At 48.3% G+C, this 22,737-nt stretch overlaps 1 protein-coding gene across 8 annotated transcripts in view; it reads right to left on the bottom strand.

Moving 5' to 3' along the window:
- Positions 1-22,737, bottom strand: part of MOGS (mannosyl-oligosaccharide glucosidase) — a 49,866-nt gene that overhangs the window by 2,279 nt on the left and 24,850 nt on the right. For all 8 annotated transcript variants that reach the window (XM_069745000.1, XM_069745008.1, XM_069745005.1 and 5 more), the window contains 2 exons: positions 20,138-20,355; positions 19,864-20,048 (listed from right to left, as the gene is read on the bottom strand). In XM_069745000.1, the coding sequence (XP_069601101.1) occupies positions 19,864-20,048; positions 20,138-20,355 (403 nt within the window). The remainder of the gene's footprint in view (positions 1-19,863; positions 20,049-20,137; positions 20,356-22,737) is intronic.

Below are 22,737 nucleotides of genomic sequence, written 5' to 3'. Positions count from 1 at the left end.
GGACGGAGCAGGGTATCCGGGGGTAATACTGCACATATACAAGACCATATAGAGGCGAGGACGGAGCAGGGTATCCGGGGGTAATACTGCACATATACAAGACCATATAGAGGTGAGGACAGAGCAGGGTATCCCGGGGGTAATACTGCACATATGCAAGACCATATAGAGGAGAGGACAGAGCAGGGTATCCCGGGGGTAATACTACACATATACATGACCATATAGAGGTGAGGAGAAGAGAGCAGAGTATCCCGGGGTAATACTGCACATATACAAGACCATATAGAGGAGAGGACAGAGGAGGGTATCCCGGGGGTAATACTACACATTTACATGACAATAGAGGTGAGGACAGAGCAGGGTATCCCGGGGGTAATACTGCACATATACAAGACCATATAGAGGAGAGGACAGAGCAGGGTATCCCGGGGGTAATACTGCACATATACAAGACCATATAGAGGTGAGGACAGAGCAGGGTATCTGGGGGTAATACTGCACATACATGTCACGATATGGTATGAAATATCATATAACTAGTTTCTCTTGTTAGCAGGCTGCGGGCTAAAAAGCCCCCCTTCCCTTGCACTCAGTCAAGAGCTTTCCTTTCCAAGGGATGGGGGAAGAAGAGTTTATTACCTCTAGCTCGGAGAGCAAAGGTATTTACAACCGGCATCCCTGCAGTGGAAAGTGACCGGCTAGAACTGGATTCTAAGTCTCTAGAACCCATGGAAGTTCTTTGTTCTGTTTTTGTAAGATATTACGCAAACCGTTTAAGTTAAGAACACGAAAATATATATTCTTAATCTCCCTCGGTGGATCTACCCATCACTCTAAACACGAGCTTCTAACTCCGTCTGGTAAAGAAGTAGGGATTTCTCTGTAAATATGTATCCCAGATAGGACATACTGTATTTGATCTCCGTAAAATGCCCACGTTAATCCGAGATGAATGCTGGGTTTGTTATGACTATGACATGTTTTGTAGCGGAGTTATAGAAATTAAATAAAGGTTAGGGTAAAATTAGTTAACTGAAGAGGTAGGAGGGACGAGGGGATCCAACCCCTTTCTGGGATGTTACAGGCTGCAGCTATAACTGTCTGCCCAGAGCCCAGCACAGTCTTCTTGTCTTTTTCCTGGAGAGCCCTGAGCACGTTCAATGAACTGGGACGTATGGAAACTCCACTAGCCTGGTTGCCTGCAATGCTTTGAACACATGTAAGTGTTATTCTCATGTAATCCTTGTTTTTTTTTTTATAATTACCCTGTACATATTTGCAATTGTCTCATTTGTAACATCTTTTTATATAAACACTGCCTGAAACTTTTGATGGGGTATATTATTTAATACTAGTTCGTTCATCCTGTTCTAAACCGTACCCTAAGTCTCCTGAAGGGAATTACGCTACTGTTGTGTTGGGTTAGCTTCGGACCCGTTTAAATCGAAGCTGGTGGCAGCGATACTGTGTGCAGGCTTTTGGGTGATGTTGTAGCGACTGCGGCGTTGATAATTATTATTCCTGCCTGAGTGGGAGTAGTCAATCGCGTCGCCGCAGCGTGCCCAATAGCCAGTACATAGCAGGCAGCCTTTCTGGCGACTAATTACCCCAGGTGCAGTACCTCATCTGACCTGAGAGTAAGGGGGGCGCCAGAGAGCTGCAAGTTTTAAGTGGAACTGTAAGCGGGATATACATAAATCCCTGCAGTTCGTGGTATATTGAAGAGCAGTGGGATACCTAGAATAAGCCCCTGCTGTAAACTAAGAGGTCAATAGCCTTGTGTGTGTTTTTTTCATCACATTGTGGAGTGGAGGGATAACTAAGATAAGCCCCCTGCACATGTGATAGCCGTCTGTTGGCCTAAAGTCACCCCGACCCGGGACGTAAGGGTGACGGTCACGGTGTGAATCGTGACAAATTGGTGGCAAGGCGGTGGGATATATTAGAGCATTAGTGATTGGGTTTGAGCAATCATTCCCCTCACTAAAAACTTGCAGAAAGTTCTTGCGAGGACTCTGCGCAAATAAGTTTGGAGAACGAACTCAGTGTTTATTAGTCCTGAGACAATTGTGTGTACTGGTAATTATCCCCTACCCTTCTCTTTGTTTTTCTGTCCTATCTTTTATTTGGCAACCATGGTTGTGCTGGGAGAAGTCTTTTATGAGCAGACCAGAGACACCCTTGTTGCCTTATGCAAGTCACAGCACATTGACTTTGCAAGCAAAAACAAAGCCCAACTGGTCGCAGATCTGGTGCAATGGGAAGCCGCTCTAGACCACTCTCAGAGCTCAGAGGCCGCAGAAGCCAGCACAAGCGAACATGGTGCTGCAGCAGAGGTCCAACCACTGAATGCTGGCCCTGTTAGCAATCCGGGCGAATTGGACCCCCACCTGCAGGCGGCCTTGAAAGAATTCCCCACTGACGACCATGAGGGACGTCGGCAGCTGATTCAGCAATACCGGCCGAGCAAGCCGAGCGAGAGGCCCGAGCCGAGCGGGAGGCTGAGAGAGCCGAGCGGGAGGCTGAGAGAGCCGAGTGGGAGGCTGAGAGAGCCGAGCGCCAAGCCCAGCGAGAACACGAACTGGAGATGCTCCGGCAGAGGGGGATGCCCTCTACCTCCCAGAGCCGTGAGCCCAGAAGCGCTCAGATACCTAAGCCCCAGCCCGATCACTTTCCTGTTATGGAGAAGGACGGGGACTTGGACACGTTTCTGCGGGCCTTTGAGAAAGCCTGCAGACAGTACCGGCTGCCTACAGATGAATGGGCATGATACCTGACACCAGGGCTGAGAGGCAAAGCTCTGGAGGCGTTTGCTGCCCTCCCTCAAGAACAAGATGGAGACTATGAGGCCATCAAGCAGGCCCTGATAGCAAAGTACCAGCTTATGCCCGAGGTGTACCGTAGAAAGTTCCGGACCCTCCAACGTGGCCCACACGACAGTTACAGTGATGTGGTGCATGGACTGGGGACCCACTTTGACCAGTGGACCCAAGGACTCTCAGTGACCACCTTTGCACAGATGCGAGACCTGATGATAAAAGACCAGTTCTTTCATCTTTGCCCAGCTGAGGTGCGACAGTTCGTGATGGACAGAGAACCCAAAGACGTGACGAAAGCAGCGCAGATTGCCGATGCCTACGAGGCCAACCGTAGATCGGAAGCGCGGAAGCCAGTCACCACCAGCTGGAGAGGGGGTAAGCCTGCATCCAACGCCAATACCCCTGCCAGCCAACACACCAGAGGTCCTGGCCCTGTGGCCAACAACAACAGACCTACCACCGAACCCTGCAAGTGTTACTTTTGCAATCAGCCTGGTCATATCAGTACCCACTGTCCAGACATGCAGAAGAACCTCCCAGCCAAGGCCCCAGGGCCTAATGCAGCAGTTCTTTTGGTGGGTGGTGTGGTTGGGAGGGTGTGTGACAACGTACAGCACGTCACTGTGGGAGGCCATGTTGCTACAGGCCTCAAGGACACCGGGGCTGAACAAACCCTCATCCGACCCGAACTGGCAGCCCCTGAAGAAATCATTCCGGGGAAAACCCTAACTGTCACTGGGATTGGGGGCATCAGCTGTCCCTTACCGATGGCCCGGGTTTTTATTGATTGGGGTGTCGGGAGCGGGGTGAAGGAAGTGGGGCTGTCTGATAATTTGCCCACTGATGTTTTGTTGGGGACTGATTTGGGGAGGATGGTTGCATACTACGTCCCTGACACCCCTCCCCAATCTACTAATAAGGATAAAGTTAACCCTGATGATGATGATGATGATGGGAAATCGCATGTGTTACCTGACCATGCTTTATCTTGTAATGATGCATCTGTTAACCATTTTTGTCCTAAGATTGATGGTGAAAATGTTGTACCTGTGCCAACTGAACCTGATAATGATTTTTCTGTGAAGGTTAATGTGTCCATAGGTGCAGGCGTGCCCAGCCACGTCGCTCTGCGGAGTGAGACGGCTGAGGAACCCCTAACAGGGGCAAGTGGCGGTGCTACAGGAAATGGGGAGATGCATGGGAACCGTGAGGAAGGTGATGCCATGAAAGTGACCAGTGCCACCGAGGAAGGTAACTGGCCCATAAGTAGCACTGCCCCTGGAGTGTTGGGGGTGGATGGGGAGGTAGACCCCATAGCAGCGCCAGCTGATGGGTCTGTAGAAACCCCCGGGGAGACAGCCTACGTAGCTGCTCTCACCCGCAGTCAGAGTGCCCGGAACACAGATAACTGTCAGCCTTCCGGACCCTCCTCAGTCATCAGTGTGACCGAACCAGAGGTAGACCCAGAGCAAGTCCAAAAGGGTTCCCGGGGGGAAGGGACCCTGACATCGCTTCTGGCTTCCCCTAGCCAGGAGTTTCAGGCCGCTCTGCGCACAGATGCGAGCCTAGAGAGTTTGAGAAAACTCGCCGAGATGCCCACCTCCGAGACTGATAAGGAAAGGGTGTTCTGGGAACGAGGAAGGTTATACCGGGAGACCATACCCGGAGAATCGCAAATGGAGTGGTTGAGGGAAAGACAGCTGGTCGTCCCGCAGCAATTCCGGGGTGAATTGTTACGGATTGCCCATGAGATCCCGCTAGCTGGACACTTGGGGATCAGCAAAACTAAGGCCCGGCTGTCTCAACACTTCTATTGGCCTAAGATGGGGACAGATGTATCAAACTACTGCCGCTCCTGTATCACTTGTCAAAGAGTGGGGAAGACGGGGCCTGTTCTTAAGGCTCCCCTGATCCCTTTGCCAGTGATAGAGGAGCCTTTCCAGAGAATTGCGGTGGACATTGTGGGCCCGCTGGCCGTCTCCAGCAGCTCTGGAAAGCAATACATCTTTACTGTGGTAGACTATGCTACCCGGTACCCAGAGGCAGTAGCTCTGTCGTCAACTAGGGCAGATAAGGTGGCGGATGCCTTGTTGGCCATCTTTTCACGTGTAGGATTTCCCAGGGAAATGCTTACTGATCAAGGGACCCAATTTATGTCTCACCTAATGGAGGCTCTCTGTAAGAGAATGCAGGTGAAGCACCTGGTATCGAGTGCGTATCACCCACAGACCAATGGCTTGTGTGAACGCTTCAATGGTACCCTCAAACAGATGCTACGCATGCTGGTTGAGACCCAAGGGTGCGACTGGGAGCGGTACCTCCCACACCTGCTATTTGCTTACCGAGAGGTTCCGCAGGCCTCGACGGGGTTCTCCCCCTTCAAGCTCCTGTACGGCAGGTGAGTCCGGGGACCCCTTGGGTTGGTAAGAGAATCCTGGGAAGAGGAGCCGAACCCTTCTGAAGTGTCCATAGTGGAGTATGTCATGCGCTTCCGTGACAAGATGCAGACCTTGACGCAGTTGGTGCATGACAACATGACGCAGGTTCAGGCTGACCAGAAGCACTGGTACGACCAGAATGCCCGGGAGCGGACCTACCACGTGGGTCAAAAGGTGTGGGTGCTGGTCCCCGTACCAAAGGATAAGCTTCAGGCAGCCTGGGAGGGCCCGTACGTCACCCACCAACAGCTCAACCCGGTCACCTACGTGGTCACGCATGACCACGCTCAGGGTAGGCGAAAGGCCTTTCACGTCAACATGATGAAGGCTCATCACGAACGTGAACCTTTCTCCCTACCGGTCTGCAGCATGCCCGAAGACGGGGAGGAAGACACCCTCCTGGACATGCTGGCCCAAGCCAAGGCCAATGGGTCCATCGAGGACGTGGAGGTAAGTGTTGTGAATTCTGTGGCAGAGCTCCCTCCTGTGGTCACAAGTGGTACTTCGGCTGATTCTCTCTATGAGCTTCCGTTGGTGGAGGAAAGTGGTACTGCGGCTTCTGAGTTTCCTTCCTCAGGTGATGTGGTGAAGTCATTAGGTGCTGCTCTATTTAACTCCACCTAGTGCTTTGATCCTGGCCTCCAGTCAATGTTCTAGTATTGGACTTGCTTCCTCCTGGATCGTTCCTGTGGCCTGCTGCTCTGCATAGCTAAGTTGCTCTTGTGTTATATTTGTTTGCTGTTTTTTCTGTCCAGCTTGTTTATTTGGTTTTTCTTGCTTGCTGGAAGCTCTGGGACGCAGAGGGTGTACCTCCATGCCGTTAGTCGGTACGGAGGGTCTTTTTGCCCCCTTTGCGTGGTTGTTTGTAGGGTTTTGTGTTGACCGCAAAGTTACCTTTCCTATCCTCGCTCTGTTCAGAAAGTCGGGCCTCACTTTGCTAAATCTATTTCATCTCTACGTTTGTCTTTTCGTCTTAACTCACAGTCATTATATGTGGGGGGCTGCCTTTTCCTTTGGGGTATTTCTCTGAGGCAAGGTAGGCTTATTTTCTATCTTCAGGCTAGCTAGTTTCTCAGGCTGTGCCGAGTTGCATAGGGAGCGTTAGGCGCAATCCACGGCTGCCTCTAGTGTGGTTGGAGAGGATTAGGGATTGCAGTCAGCAGAGTTCCCACGTCTCAGAGCTCGTTCTATGTTTTTGGGTTATTGTCAGGTCACTGCATGTGCTCTGACTTCTATGTCCATTGTGGTACTGAATTACCTAATCATAACAGTACTGGAGGCCCAAAGTACTAATGATTCTCAATAGAGGGAAAAAAAGTTCTGAGACCATTTTTTTTCTCTGCACTGTGTTTTGCCTTTTTTTCCCCTAGACATTTGGGTGGTTCAGGACACAGGTGTAGTGATGGACATTAAAGGTCTGTCTTCATGTGTGGATCAGCTCACGGCAAGAGTACAAAATATTCAAGACTTTGTGGTTCAGAATTCTATGTTAGAACCAAGAATTCCTATTCCTGATTTGTTTTTTGGAGATAGAACTAAATTTCTGAGTTTCAAAAATAATTGTAAACTATTTCTGGCTTTGAAACCTCGCTCCTCTGGTGACCCAGTTCAACAAGTCAGGATCATTATTTCTTTTTTACGTGGCGACCCTCAGGACTGGGCATTTTCTCTTGCGCCAGGAGATCCTGCATTATGTAATATTGATGCGTTTTTCCTGGCGCTCGGATTGCTGTACGATGAACCTAATTCAGTGGATCAGGCAGAGAAAAATTTACTGACTCTGTGTCAGGGTCAGGATGAGATAGAGGTATATTGTCAGAAATTTAGAAAGTGGTCCGTGCTCACTCAATGGAATGAAGGTGCGCTCGCAGCTATTTTCAGAAAGGGTCTCTCTGAAGCCCTTAAAGATGTCATGGTGGGATTTCCTATGCCTGCTGGTCTGAATGAGTCTATATCTTTGGCCATTCAGATCGGTCGACGCTTGCGTGAGCGTAAATCTGTGCACCATTTGGCGGTATTATCTGAGCATAAACCTGAGCCTATGCAGTGTGATAGGACTTTGACCAGAGTTGAACGGAAAGAACACAGACGTCAGAATGGGCTGTGTTTCTATTGTGGTGATTCCTCTCATGCTATCTCTGATTGTCCTAAGCGCACTAAGCGGTTCGCTAGGTCTGCCACCATTGGTACGGTACAGTCAAAATTTCTTCTGTCCGTTACCTTGATCTGCTCTTTGTCATCTTATTCTGTCATGGCATTTGTGGATTCAGGCGCTGCCCTGAATTTGATGGACTTGGAGTATGCTAGGCGTTGTGGGTTTTTCTTGGAGCCCTTGCAGTGTCCTATTCCATTGAGAGGAATTGATGCCTACGCCTTTGGCCAAGAATAAGCCTCAGTACTGGACCCAGCTGACCATGTGCATGGCTCCTGCACATCAGGAGGTTATTCGCTTTCTGGTGTTGCATAATCTGCATGATGTGGTCGTGTTGGGGTTGCCATGGCTACAAGTCCATAATCAAGTATTAGATTGGAAATCCATGTCTGTGTCCAGCTGGGGTTGTCAGGGGGTACATGATGATGTCCCATTTCTGTCTATTTCGTCATCCACCCCTTCTGAGGTCCCAGAATTCTTGTCTGATTACCGGGATGTATTTGATGAGCCCAAGTCCGATACCCTACCTCCGCATAGGGATTGTGATTGTGCTATCGATTTGATTCCTGGTAGTAAATTCCCAAAAGGTCGACTGTTTAATTTATCTGTGCCTGAGCACGCCGCTATGCGGAGTTACGTGAAGGAGTCCTTGGAGAAGGGGCATATTCGCCCGTCATCGTCGCCATTGGGAGCAGGGTTCTTTTTTGTGGCCAAGAAGGATGGTTCGCTGAGACCTTGTATAGATTACCGCCTTCTAAATAAGATCACGGTTAAATTTCAGTACCCCTTGCCGCTGTTATCTGATTTGTTTGCTCGGATTAAGGGGGCTAGTTGGTTCACCAAGATAGATCTTCGTGGTGCATATAATCTTGTGCGTATTAAGCGAGGCGATGAATGGAAAACTGCATTTAATACGCCCGAGGGCCATTTTGAGTACCTGGTAATGCCATTCGGACTTGCCAATGCTCCATCAGTGTTTCAGTCCTTTATGCATGACATCTTCCGAGAGTACCTGGATAAATTCCTGATTGTATACTTGGATGATATTTTGGTCTTCTCGGATGATTGGGAGTCTCATGTGAAGCAGGTCAGAACGGTGTTTCAGGTCCTGCGTGCTAATTCTTTGTTTGTGAAGGGATCAAAGTGTCTCTTTGGTGTTCAGAAGGTTTCATTTTTGGGGTTCATTTTTTCCCCTTCTACTATCGAGATGGACCCTGTTAAGGTCCAGGCCATCCATGATTGGACTCAGCCGACATCTCTGAAAAGTCTGCAAAAGTTCCTGGGCTTTGCTAATTTTTATCGTCGCTTCATCTGCAATTTTTCTAGTATTGCTAAACCATTGACCGATTTGACCAAGAAGGGTGCTGATGTGGTCAATTGGTCTTCTGCTGCTGTGGAAGCTTTTCAAGAGTTGAAGTGTCGTTTTTCTTCTGCCCCTGTGTTGTGTCAGCCAGATGTTTCGCTTCCGTTCCAGGTCGAGGTTGATGCTTCTGAGATTGGAGCGGGGGCTGTTTTGTCGCAGAGAAGTTCTGATTGCTCGGTGATGAAACCATGCGCCTTCTTTTCCAGGAAGTTTTCGCCTGCTGAGCGAAATTATGATGTTGGCAATCGAGAGTTGCTGGCCATGAAGTGGGCATTCGAGGAGTGGAGTCATTGGCTTGAGGGAGCTAAGCATCGCGTGGTGGTCTTGACTGATCATAAGAACTTGACTTATCTCGAGTCTGCCAAGCGGTTGAATCCTAGACAGGCTCGTTGGTCGCTGTTTTTCGCCTGTTTTGACTTTGTGATTTCGTACCTTCCGGGCTCTAAAAATGTGAAGGCGGATGCCCTGTCTAGGAGTTTTGTGCCCGACTCTCCGGGCTTGTCTGAGCCGGCGGGTATTCTCAAAGAGGGAGTAATTGTGTCTGCCATCTCCCCTGATTTGCGGCGGGTGCTGCAAAAATTTCAGGCTAATAAACCTGATCGTTGCCCAGCGGAGAAACTATTTGTCCCTGATAGGTGGACGAATAAAGTTATCTCTGAGGTTCATTGTTCGGTGTTGGCTGGTCATCCTGGAATCTTTGGTACCAGAGAGTTAGTGGCTAGATCCTTTTGGTGGCCTTCTCTGTCGCGGGATGTGCGTTCGTTTGTGCAGTCCTGTGGGATTTGTGCTCGGGCTAAGCCCTGCTGTTCTCGTGCCAGTGGGTTGCTTTTGCCCTTGCCGGTCCCGAAGAGGCCTTGGACACATATCTCTATGGATTTTATTTCAGATCTTCCGGTCTCTCAAAAAATGTCAGTCATTTGGGTAGTTTGTGACCGCTTTTCTAAGATGGTCCATTTGGTACCCTTGTCTAAATTACCTTCCTCCTCTGATTTGGTGCCATTGTTCTTCCAGCATGTGGTTCGTTTACATGGCATTCCAGAGAATATCGTTTCTGACAGAGGTTCCCAGTTTGTTTCGAGGTTTTGGCGAGCCTTTTGTGCAAGGATGGGCATTGACTTGTCTTTTTCCTCGGCTTTCCATCCTCAGACTAATGGCCAGACCGAACGAACCAATCAGACCTTGGAAACATATCTGAGATGCTTTGTTTCTGCTGATCAGGATGACTGGGTGTCCTTTTTGCCTTTGGCTGAGTTCGCCCTTAATAATCGGGCCAGCTCGGCTACCTTTGTTTCGCCGTTTTTCTGCAACTCTGGGTTCCATCCTCGTTTCTCTTCAGGGCAGGTTGAGTCTTCGGACTGTCCTGGTGTGGATACTGTGGTGGACAGGTTGCAGCAGATTTGGACTCATGTAGTGGACAATTTGACTTTGTCCCAGGAGAAGGCTCAACGTTTTGCTAATCGCAGACGCTGTGTGGGTCCCCGACTTCGTGTTGGGGATTTGGTTTGGTTGTCTTCTCGTCATATTCCTATGAAGGTTTCCTCTCCTAAGTTTAAACCTTGTTTCATTGGTCCGTATAGGATTTCTGAGGTTCTTAATCCTGTGTCTTTTCGTTTGACCCTTCCAGATTCTTTTTCCATCCATAACGTATTCCATAGGTCATTGTTGCGGAGATACGTGGCACCTATGGTTCCATCTGTTGATCCTCCTGCCCCGATTTTGGTGGAGGGGGAGTTGGAGTATATTGTGGAGAAGATTTTGGATTCTCGTGTTTCAAGACGGAAACTCCAGTATCTGGTTAAGTGGAAGGGTTATGCTCAGGAAGATAATTCCTGGGTCTTTGCCTCTGATGTCCATGCTCCCAATCTTGTTCGTGCCTTTCATATGGCTCATCCTGGTCGTCCTGGAGGCTCTGGTGAGGGTTCGGTGACCCCTCCTCAAGGGGGGGGTACTGTTGTGAATTCTGTGGCAGAGCTCCCTCCTGTGGTCACAAGTGGTACTTCGGCTGATTCTCTCTATGAGCTTCCGTTGGTGGAGGAGAGTGGTACTGCGGCTTCTGAGTTTTCTTCCTCAGGTGATGTGATGAAGTCGTTAGGTGCTGCTCTATTTAACTCCACCTAGTGCTTTGATCCTGGCCTCCAGTCAATGTTCTAGTATTGGACTTGCTTCCTCCTGGATCGTTCCTGTGGCCTGCTGCTCTGCATAGCTAAGTTTCGCTTGTGTTATTTTTGTTTGCTGTTTTTTCTGTCCAGCTTGCATTTTTGGTTTTTCTTGCTTGCTGGAAGCTCTGGGACGCAGAGGGTGTACCTCCGTGCCGTTAGTCGGTACGGGTCTTTTTGCCCCCTTTGCGTGGTTGTTTGTAGGGTTTTGTGTTGACCGCAAAGTTACCTTTCCTATCCTCGCTCTGTTCAGAAAGTCGGGCCTCACTTTGCTAAATCTATTTCATCTCTACGTTTGTCTTTTCATCTTAACTCACAGTCATTATATGTGGGGGGCTGCCTTTTCCTTTGGGGTATTTCTCTGAGGCAAGGTAGGCTTATTTTCTATCTTCAGGCTAGCTAGTTTCTCAGGCTGTGCCGAGTTGCATAGGGAGCGTTAGGCGCAATCCACGGCTGCCTCTAGTGTGGTTGGAGAGGATTAGGGATTGCGGTCAGCAGAGTTCCCACGTCTCAGAGCTCGTTCTATGTTTTTGGGTTATTGTCAGATCACTGTATGTGCTCTGACTTCTATGTCCATTGTGGTACTGAATTACCTAATCATAACAGTTATACCTGAGCCGGAAACTTTTGCCGAGGGAAGTGGCCTACTCCACCATCGAGAAGGAGTGCCTGGCCATAGTCTGGGCCCTGCAGCGCTTGCAGCCCTACTTGTACGGTCGCCCCTTCACTGTGGTGACCGACCACGACCCTCTGCGCTGGCTAAACGCCATGTGTGGAACCAACGGCAGGTTGCTACACTGGAGCCTTGCCCTTCAGCAGTTTGACTTCACCATTGAACACAAATCGGGCAAAGCGTTTGGGAATGCAGATGGACTGTCCCGCCAGTGTGAACACACTGAGGTGCGCATGGAGGCATACCGTGGGGTTCTACCTCCCTAGCGCACACCAAAAGGGGGAGGTGTCACAATATGGTATGAAATATCATATAAGTAGTTTCTCTTGTTAGCAGGCTGCGGGCTAAAAAGCCCCCCTTCCCTTGCACTCAGTCAAGAGCTTTCCTTTCCAAGGGATGGGGGAAGAAGAGTTCATTACCTCTAGCTCAGAGAGCAAAGGTATTTACGACCGGCATCCCTGCAGTGGAAAGTGACCGGCTAGAACTGAATTCTAAGTCTCTAGAACCCATGGAAGTTCTTTGTTCTGTTTTTGTAAGATATTACGCAAACCGTTTAACCCCTTAGTGATAGAGCCAATTTGGTACTTAATGACCGAGCCAATTTTTGCAATTCTGACCACTGTCACTTTATGAGGTTATAACTCTGGAACGCTTCAACGGATCCCGCTGATTCTGAGATTGTTTTTTCGTGACATATTGTACTTCATGTTAGTTGTAACATTTCTTCGATATTACTTGCGATTATTTATGAAAAAAACAGAAATATGGCGAAAATTTTTAAAATTTTGCAATTTTCAAACTTTGTATTTTTATGCCCTTAAATCAGAGAGATATGTCACAAAAAATAGTTAATAAATAACATTTCCCACATGTCTACTTTACATCAGCACAATTTTGGAAACAAAATTTATTTTTGTTAGGGAGTTATAAGGGTTAAAAGTTGACCAGCAATTTCTCATTTTTACAACACTTTTTTTTTTTTTTTTTTAGGGACCACATCACATTTGAAGTCATTTTGAGGGGTCTATATGATAGAAAATAACGAAGTGTGACACCATTCTAAAAACTACACCCCTCAAAGTTCTCAAAACCACATTCAAGAAGTTTATTAACCCTTTATGTGCTCCACAGGAACTGAAACAATGTGGAAGGAAAAAATGAACATTTAACTTTTTTTTGCAAACATTTTAATTCAGAACCATTTTTTTTATTTTCACAAGTGTAAAAACAGAAATGTAACCATAAATTTTGTTATGTAATTTCTCCTGAATACGCCAATACCCCATATGTGGGGGTAAACCACTGTTTGGATGCACCGAAGAACTTGGAATTGAAGGAGTGCCGTTCGACTTTTTCAATGCAGAATTGGCTGGAATTGAGATCAGACGCCATGTCACGTTTAGAGAGCCCCTGATGTGCCTTAACAGTGGAAACCCCCCACAAGTGACACCATTTTGTAAACTAGACCCCCCCATGGAACTTATCTATATGTGTGGTGAGCACTTTGAACCCCCATGTGCTTCACAGAGGTTTATAACGTAGAGCCGTGAAGGGGAAAAAGAAAAAAAAAAAAAAAAAAAAAAAAATCGCATTTTTTTACAAAAATGATCTTTTTGCGCCCAAATTTTTATTTTCACAAGGGTAACAGGAGAAATTAGACCACAAAAGTTGTAGTGTAATTTCTCCTGAGTACGTCGATACCCAATATGTGGGGGTAAATCACTGTTTGGGCGCACCGCAGAGCTTAGAAGTGAAGGAGCGCCGTTTTACTTTTTCAATGTAGAATTGTCTGGAATTGAGATCGGACACCATGTCACGTTTGCAGAGCCCCTGATGTGCCTAAACAGTACAAATCCCCCACAAGTGACCCCATTTTGGAAACTAGACCCCCCATGGAACTTATCTAGATGTGTGGTGAGAACTTTGAATGCCCAAGTGCTTCACAGAAGTTTAGAATGCAGAGTCGTGAAAATAAAAAATATTTTTTTTCCACAAAAAAGATATTGTAGCCCCCAAGTTTTTATTTTCACAAGGAAGGTTTCTGCCAGACAAATTCACTGCCAAAATACCATTTCAAAGCAGCAAACAGATATTTGAAGCTGCTGGTGCCTCTGGAGTCCCTTGAACCTCAATGTGCATGATCCTTCAAAGGCTTGCTGAGGTGCATAAACCTACTATTCGGCCACAAGCAGAAACGGTTGCAGTGGGCCCAGACATACATGAAGACTAATTTCCAAACAGTCTTGTTTAATGATGACTGTGGAGCAACCCCGGATGGTCCAGATGGATGGAGTAGTGGATGGTTGGTGGATGGCCACCATGTCCCAACAAGACTGCGACGTCTGCAAGGAGGTGGAGAAATCATGTTTTGGGCCGGAATCATGGGGAAACAGCTGGTGGGACCCTTTAAGGTTCCTGAAGGTGTGAAAATGACCGCTGCAAAGTATATAGAGTTTCTGACTGACAACTTTCTTCCATGGTCTAAAAGCAGAAACCAGGAGCAAAATCATCTTCATGCTGACAATGCCCCATCTCATGCTGCAAAGAAACCTCTGAGTCATTGGCTGCTATGGGCATAAAAGGAGATAAACTCATGGTGCGGCCGCCATCTTCCCCTGACCTCAACCCTATAGAGAACCTTTGAAGAATCATCAAGCCAAAGATCTATGAGGGTGGGAGGCCGTTCACATCAAGGCAGCGGCTCTGGGAGGGAAGAAATACAAGAAGAAACTCTCCGAAAACTCACAAGATCAATGGTTGCAAGAATTGTGAAGGTGACAGCAAAGAAGGGTCCTATGTTACATGTAACTTGGCTGTTAGGAGGTTTGGAGTTAAATAGCTTTTTTGTTCCGTGAATGTGACCTCCTAATGCTGCAAATTCCACAAATGAGACTTTTCAGTTCTTTATATCAAATGTTTAGAAATTCTACTGTGCCTAATAATTTGGAGCAGTGCATTGTGGGGTTTTATTCATTTTGATTGATTTTACTGTTATCATTGGGAGGTTTCTTCAATAAAATTCGATGTATAATCTAACGGGTGATGACTTTTATTAGACTGACTGTCATTTGCACCGAACATTAGGAAAATCCGAGAAAATAGGTATTAGTCATACCGGTAATTATGTTTCCAGGAGTCCATACTGACAGCACCCCGGAGGACGTCCTCCTCCTCCTCGCAGGGACAGGAATCACACGAGAGTTCAAATATCCGGTTCCACCCACCGAACCTCAGTGTTGTAACAAGAACCAAACATGGAATAATGCAAATAAAATTTTAATGACTTAATTACATTACAAATAATATATATAGGCACAAGTCTGAATATACCTGAGATTATTACATACATGGGGGGGAACTACCAGTGCTGTCAGTATGGACTCCTGGAAACATAATTACCGGTATGACTAATACCTATTTTCCAGGACGTCCCTCCTGACAGCACCCCGGAGAGTACCAAAGGACCTCCTCAGGGTGGGATTACCGCTTGGAGGACCTTTCTCCCAAAAGCCGTGTGCTGACCGGAAGTTACATCAAGCTTATAATGTCTACAGAAAGTGTCAGCCCTAGCCCACGTTGCGGCGTTACAGATCTGTTCTACCGAGGCTCCCGCACGCTCCGCCCAGGAGGCAGAAACACCTCGGGTGGAATGAGCTTTTAAACCTGAAGGGGGAGAGATACCTTCTGACCTATAAGCGTCTGAGATCACATTAGTGATCCAACGTGCGATGGAGGCCTTAGAGGCCTTCTTACCCTTATTCTTTCCACCGAACAGAATAAAAAGGTTGGAATCTAAACGCCAAGATTCTGTGGCTTTTAAGTAGTCTAGTACCCCTTGCCTAACATCCAGAGAATGGAGGGCCCTTTCTTTGTCATTAGCTGGATTATTACAAAATGAAGGGAGAATAATTTCCTGGTTTCTATTCTTATTAGAAGCTACCTTCGGGATAAAGGCTGGATCTAGTTTCAGGATTAGGCAGTCTTCCCTGATCTGTAGGTAAGGATCCCTGATACAAAGAGCCTGAATCTCTCCCACTCTCTTAGCCGTAGTGATCGCCACTAAGAAAGCTATTTTACGAGTGAGGATAGGAATAGGCATATTCTCCCCGGAAGAGTAGACGCCCTTGCATAAGGCCCTAAGAACCAAGTTAAGGTCCCAAGATGGAGACAGTTGTCTAATGGAGGGACGCATTCTCTGAGTGGCTCTAATGAACCTCATAATCCATGGGTGAGATGCCAAAGGGTAATCCAGGAATGCACTTAGCGCTGACACCTGGACCTTCAATGTGCTAGGACGAAGACCCAGATTAAACCCTTTTTGTAGAAAGTCTAAGATACCCGGGATGTCCGGAGAGTCAGATACCACGTCAGACCTGCCTCCCTCTAGGCAAAAGCGTTTCCAGATCTTACAGTAGATGGCTGAGGTAACTGGTTTCCTACTACCCTGGATAGTGGATATGACCTGGTCTGACAATCCTTTTGACTTCAGGATGTCCCTTTCAGGATCCAGGCTGAAAGACGGAGTTTGCTTGGGTCTGGGTGATACACTGGACCCTGGTGAATGACCTTCCCTCTGATAGGCAATTCGACTGGATTGTCGATTGCTAGATTCCCCAGCACTGGAAACCAGCTCCTTCTTGGCCAATATGGTACGATCAGTATGACTACTGCCTGATCTTCTTTGATCTTCCGTAGCACAGCGGGAATTAACGCCAGTGGTGGAAATGCGTATGACAGAGGTTGATCCCATCGATGGCTCAGAGCATCCACTCCTTCTGGTAAGTCCGAGGGGTTCAGAGAGAAGAATCTTGGAGTCTTCGCGTTCCTCCTGCTTGCGAATAAGTCGATGTTGGGAGTTCCCCATCTGAGACACAATCTTCGAAATATGCTCTGTTCCAATTCCCACTCTGTTGGGCACAGGTTCCGCCTGCTTAGATAATCCGCTACCATGTTCTGAGATCCTTCTAAATGGATCGCTGTTATGGATAACACCGTGTCTTCTGCCCAGCTGAAGATTGTCTCTGCTAGGTCCTGCAGTGGTTGAAATCTTGGACCCCCCTGATGGTTCAGGAATGAGACTGTTGTTACATTGTCTGAGAATATTCTTACGTGACAATCTGAGAGACTGCGCTGATTGTGTCTTAGAGCTTGCCATACCGCGTAGAGTTCTCTGAAATTGGACGATCTGTTTTTTATATTTTCTGGCCACCTGCCTTGCAAAATTTTCCCTTGTAGATGAGCTCCCCAGCCCCATGCGCTGGCGTCCGTAGTAATGATTACGTAAGGAGAAGTGATCCACAGAACTCCCACCTTTAGATTTTCTGATCGCATCCACCAGGTGAGGGATCTTCGTGTTAGACCAGATAGCCTTAGTGGAGCCTCCAGTGATGACTGACGTCGATCCCAGGTGACCAAGATCTGCTTCTGTAGCTGCCTTGCATGTGCCTGTGCCCATCTGACGCATGGTATACAGGCTGTCATTAGTCCTAGAACCTTCATAGCCGTCCTTATGGTGACTCGATGTTCCAACAGGTATCGAACTCGAGTCTGGACTATCATTCGCTTGAGGTCGGGTAATAAAGATATTCTGCGTCTGGAGTCCAAAAGCACTCCCAGGAAGGTTTTCCTCTGTTCTGGTACGAGATCGGATTTCTGCCAGTTTATTACCCATCCGAGATGTCTCATTAGAGCAATGGTCCGCTCTGAGTGATCTTCTAGCAGCTTTACGGAATCTGCCACGAGAAGGAAATCGTCTAAATACGGAATTATTATGATGCCTTGATTCCTTAGAAAGGCCACCATCTCTGATACAAGCTTGGTAAAAATACGAGCAGAAGCCAGACCGAAGGGAAGGCCCTGAAATTGATAATGGTATATCCGAGATGGCAGAGCTACTGCAAATCTTAGTAGGTTCTGAGATAAAGGATGTACTGGGACCTGGTAGTAGGCCCTTTTTAGGTCGATAGTGCACATGACCGCGTTTTGATTTATAAGAGGGATTGCTGAGCGAATGGATTCCATGCGGAACCTTTTGTGTCTCACCCAATGGTTCAAAGGTTTTAAATTTATTATGGTACGGGAGTCTCCTGAAGCCCGAGTGATAGTGAAAAGGGTAACACAGTCTGGTTCCGTGCCACAAGACCCCCGAACATTAAGTCCTGTCTGGACTGGGGCTTAGCAGTGTCTTCGACCTGCATAGTACTCCTGACCGCCTGGACCAGTTCATCTGTCTCTTCAGAACGGAAGAGGTACTTTCTGCCCCGGTCCTGGTTTTCTACGGGAATCTCTCCTTCCTCCTCTGATAGAGAGTCCCTAGGCTCGGAACCTTCATCCGATGAATACTCTGGCTCCTCCTGTGCCTCCTCTTTCCTGGCCCGCTTGCGACCAGGTATGGGACTTGAAGGCCGAGAATGTGATAGGCTGGCTATAGAAGCCTGTACTTCCTCCCGGATAAGGGATCTCATCTCAGTAAATAGTGATGACTGCTCATCCTTCATGATTTTAGACGTGCAGGAGTCACAGAGGGTCTTGCCATGGGAATCTGGAAGTTTGATATGGCATACGGGACATCTGTAGCTTTTCACCGTGACCTTCCCAGATTTTTTAGTCGTGACCGGGGGAGCAGCGGGGTTTCCCTTATCCTAGACAACATAAGATAGGGAGAATAGGCTAGATGGAACGAGGGATTTCCTGTATACAAGGGGTGTACTGCCCAGGGCAGGCTTACCCCCTCCTCGGCGTTTCTTTCTTCCATTGCCTGTAGCAGAATAGTTGAATCCTCCTCCACAGGTGCAGGACGCTAGCGCAATAGCGACCGCTCTGTCGGCTTTCTCCGCTGGAGCGTTCTGCTTTACTGCTCGTGGAACGCCACCGGAAATGACGTTCTGCTGGCTCCGATGAGACCGGAAGTGACGCGACTCCCCATACACGGAAGTGCCGATACCGAAGCGTCCGAAGCAGCGCTCACTGACTAAGGGAGACGCTGATGGATCGTCGCCGCGTCCTGAACCGAGAGCCTCCCACCGGGAGGAGCGGTTCGATCCCGGAGCCTCGTCCGCTCCGGGCCTTTGGGGTAGAGGGACTCCCCACCGGGGAGTTTCGACCCTGGGCCGCTTGACAGGAGGAAGGTTTGGAGGGCCCGCCCGATCCTCCTGAGCCCGGTAAGCCTGCTGCTTCTCTGCGTGTGTCCCTCCGTGCAGGGACAGGAAAAACACTGGGGTTCGGTGGGTGGAACCGGATATTTGAACTCTCGTGTGATTCCTGTCCCTGCGAGGAGGAGGAGGACGTCCTCCGGGGTGCTGTCAGGAGGGACGTCCTGGAAAAATGTAATTTGCATAATAATTTGATACATGGTGTAAGGCTATGGATTCTTTAGAGCATACAAGGTTCCAACTTATTAAACGTTTAAGCTTTAACAGAAAAGGTACAGTGCTTACATTAAAAGGTATAAAAATATGGAAATAAAAAAGTGACATACAAATATGCAAAAACACGGGTAAACATACATATACACACCCATACATATACATGCATACATACACACACATACATATATATACACATACATACACACACCCATACATATACACATACTGTACATACATACTTCACTACATCTATATATATAGATTGTCTAAGGGTTTTTCCGTCTGTCTGTCCTGGAAATCCCGCGTCGCTGATTGGTCGAGGCCGCCAGGCGACGGGCACAGCATGGCGACGATGATGTCATAAAGGTTGCCTCGACCAATCAGCGACGGACACAGTCTGCCGCGAATTCGCCTCGACCAATCAGTGACGGGCACAGTATCGATGTAGATGATATAATGGTTGCCATGGTCACGATGATGTCATATAGGTTGCCTCGACCAATCAGCGACGGACACAGTCTGCCGCGAATTCTGGAATCATCATTGTCCATATACTACGGGGACATGCATATTCTAGAATACCCGATGCGTTAGAATCGGGTCACCATCTAGTACTGTAATAAACGTTTGTTTTGCGACCTTGTGCACCAGGTGATTTCTGGCATTCACTGTATTGTGTGTCAGGGAGTAATCATCTTCATTTTATCGCTCCTGTATGTTGGTTCTACAAGGAAGAACCCAGGGATTTTACAGGGGTGTGTAGACTTTTTATAAGCAGAGTAGAGGGGGTTAGGTCAGGCCAGTGTACACTGTGCACACATAACCCTGTAGATGTGAGGAGTGCGGGCATGCTGGGTGGTGTAGTACCACATCTACATACAGGACCACTCACCTTATCTGTCCCCCGGCTCCCCCTTCGGGTTTGGGAAGGTGGATGCGGAAACGCCCCAGTTCCTCAGATGTTCCGGTCACCAGGTTGAGGCGATCTCTGCCGTCCATGTGAGGCGTCAGCGAGCCCTGACCGTCTGTGGCCACATAGAACAGGATGGACACCAGCCGTGCGGGGGACGACACATCCTGGGATGGGGGAGAGGAGGTCAGTAAGTAGTGCGTCCCACCCTGCTCTGCGCACAGCACCATTGTCACCAGTGTAATGGTTTCCTCACATCGGGGGTCCCCACTATCCTCCAGCTCCAGTCTCCGCCATGTTGCCCTCCAGGTCTCTTCACGACCTCTGTCCGCAGGGTGAAACCAGAGTCTTTAATCTCCTGGATGCCAAAGTTGAGTCCATCGTGCATCAGCCACCCGTACCGTGCCAGACCATCGCCCTGCTCACACGTGTGGCGGAGAGACGGGGCCCCCGACTGCGAGAGCCACATCAGCCCTACAAGAAGCACAGGAGACGTTATACAGGGGCGCCAGGGATGGGGGAGGGGCGGCCTATTATATATGGGGGCGGTATACTATACAGACGGGGCGGCACATTATATATGGGGGCGGTATACTATACAGACAGGGCGGCACATTATATATGGGGGGCGGTATATTATACAGACGGGGCGGCACATTATATATGGGGGCGGTATACTATACAGACAGGGCGGCACATTATATATGGGGGCGGTATACTATACAGACAGGGCGGCACATTATATATGGGGGCGGTATACTATACAGACGGGGCGGCACATTATATATGGGGGCGGTATATTATACAGACAGGGCGGCACATTATATATGGGGGGCGGTATATTATACAGACGGGGCGGCACATTATATATGGGGGCGGTATACTATACAGACGGGGCGGCACATTATATATGGGGGCGGTATATTATACAGACAGGGCGGCACATTATATATGGGGGGCGGTATATTATACAGACGGGGCGGCACATTATATATGGGGGCGGTATACTATACAGACGGGGCGGCACATTATATATGGGGGGCGGTATACTATACAGACGGGGCGGCACATTATATATGGGGGGCGGTATATTATACAGACAGGGCGGCACATTATATATGGGGGGCGGTATATTATACAGACGGGGCGGCATATTATATATGGGGGGCGGTATATTATACAGACGGGGCGGCACATTATATATGGGGGGCGGTATATTATACAGACAGGGCGGCACATTATATATGGGGGCGGTATACTATACAGACAGGGCGGCACATTATATATGGGGGCGGTATACTATACAGACAGGGCGGCACATTATATATGGGGGGCGGTATATTATACAGACAGGGCGGCACATTATATATGGGGGGCGGTATACTATACAGACAGGGCGGCACATTATATATGGGGGGCGGTATATTATACAGACGGGGCGGCACATTATATATGGGGGCGGTATACTATACAGACAGGGCGGCACATTATATATGGGGGCGGTATACTATACAGACAGGGCGGCACATTATATATGGGGGGCGGTATATTATACAGACAGGGCGGCACATTATATATGGGGGCGGTATATTATACAGACAGGGCGGCACATTATATATGGGGGGCGGTATATTATACAGACAGGGCGGCACATTATATATGGGGGGCGGTATATTATACAGACAGGGCGGCACATTATATATGGGGGCGGTATATTATACAGACAGGGCGGCACATTATATATGGGGGGCGGTATATTATACAGACAGGGCGGCACATTATATATGGGGGCGGTATATTATACAGACAGGGCGGCACATTATATATGGGGGGCGGTATACTATACAGACGGGGCGGCACATTATATATGGGGGGCGGTATATTATACAGACGGGGCGGCATATTATATATGGGGGCGGTATATTATACAGACAGGGCGGCACATTATATATGGGGGGCGGTATATTATACAGACGGGGCGGCACATTATATATGGGGGGCGGTATATTATACAGACGGGGCGGCACATTATATATGGGGGCGGTATACTATACAGACAGGGCGGCACATTATATATGGGGGGCGGTATACTATACAGACGGGGCGGCACATTATATATGGGGGGCGGTATATTATACAGACAGGGCGGCACATTATATATGGGGGGCGGTATATTATACAGACAGGGCGGCACATTATATATGGGGGGCGGTATATTATAGACAGGGCGGCACATTATATATGGGGGCGGTATACTATACAGACAGGGCGGCGTATATGACACAGACGGGGCGGTATATTATATATAGGGGGTGGTATATTATACAGACAGGGCGGCACATTATATATGGGGGGCGGTATATTATATATGGGGGGCGGCGTATATGACACAGACGGGGCGGTATACTATACAGACAAGGGTGGCGTATATGACAGACGGGGCGGTATATTATATATAGGGGGTGGTATACTATACAGACAAGGGTGGCGTATATGACAGACGGGGCGGTATATTATATATAGGGGGTGGTATACTATACAGACAGGGCGGCACATTATATATGGGGGGCGGTATATTATACAGACAGGGCGGCACATTATATATGGGGGGCGGTATATTATATATGGGGCGGCGTATATGACACAAACGGGGCGGTATACTATACAGACAAGGGTGGCGTATATGACAGACGGGGCGGTATATTATATATAGGGGGTGGTATATTATACAGACAGGATGGCGTATATGACACAGACGGGGCGGTATACTATACAGACAAGGGTGGCATATATGACAGACGGGGCGGTATATTATATATGGGGGTGGTATATTATACAGACAAGGGTGGCGTATAT

Source organism: Ranitomeya imitator, chromosome 1 (assembly GCF_032444005.1).
Source record: "Ranitomeya imitator isolate aRanImi1 chromosome 1, aRanImi1.pri, whole genome shotgun sequence".
Taxonomy (NCBI): Eukaryota; Metazoa; Chordata; class Amphibia; order Anura; family Dendrobatidae; genus Ranitomeya; species Ranitomeya imitator.
This window is presented reverse-complemented; position numbering and strand designations above follow the sequence as displayed.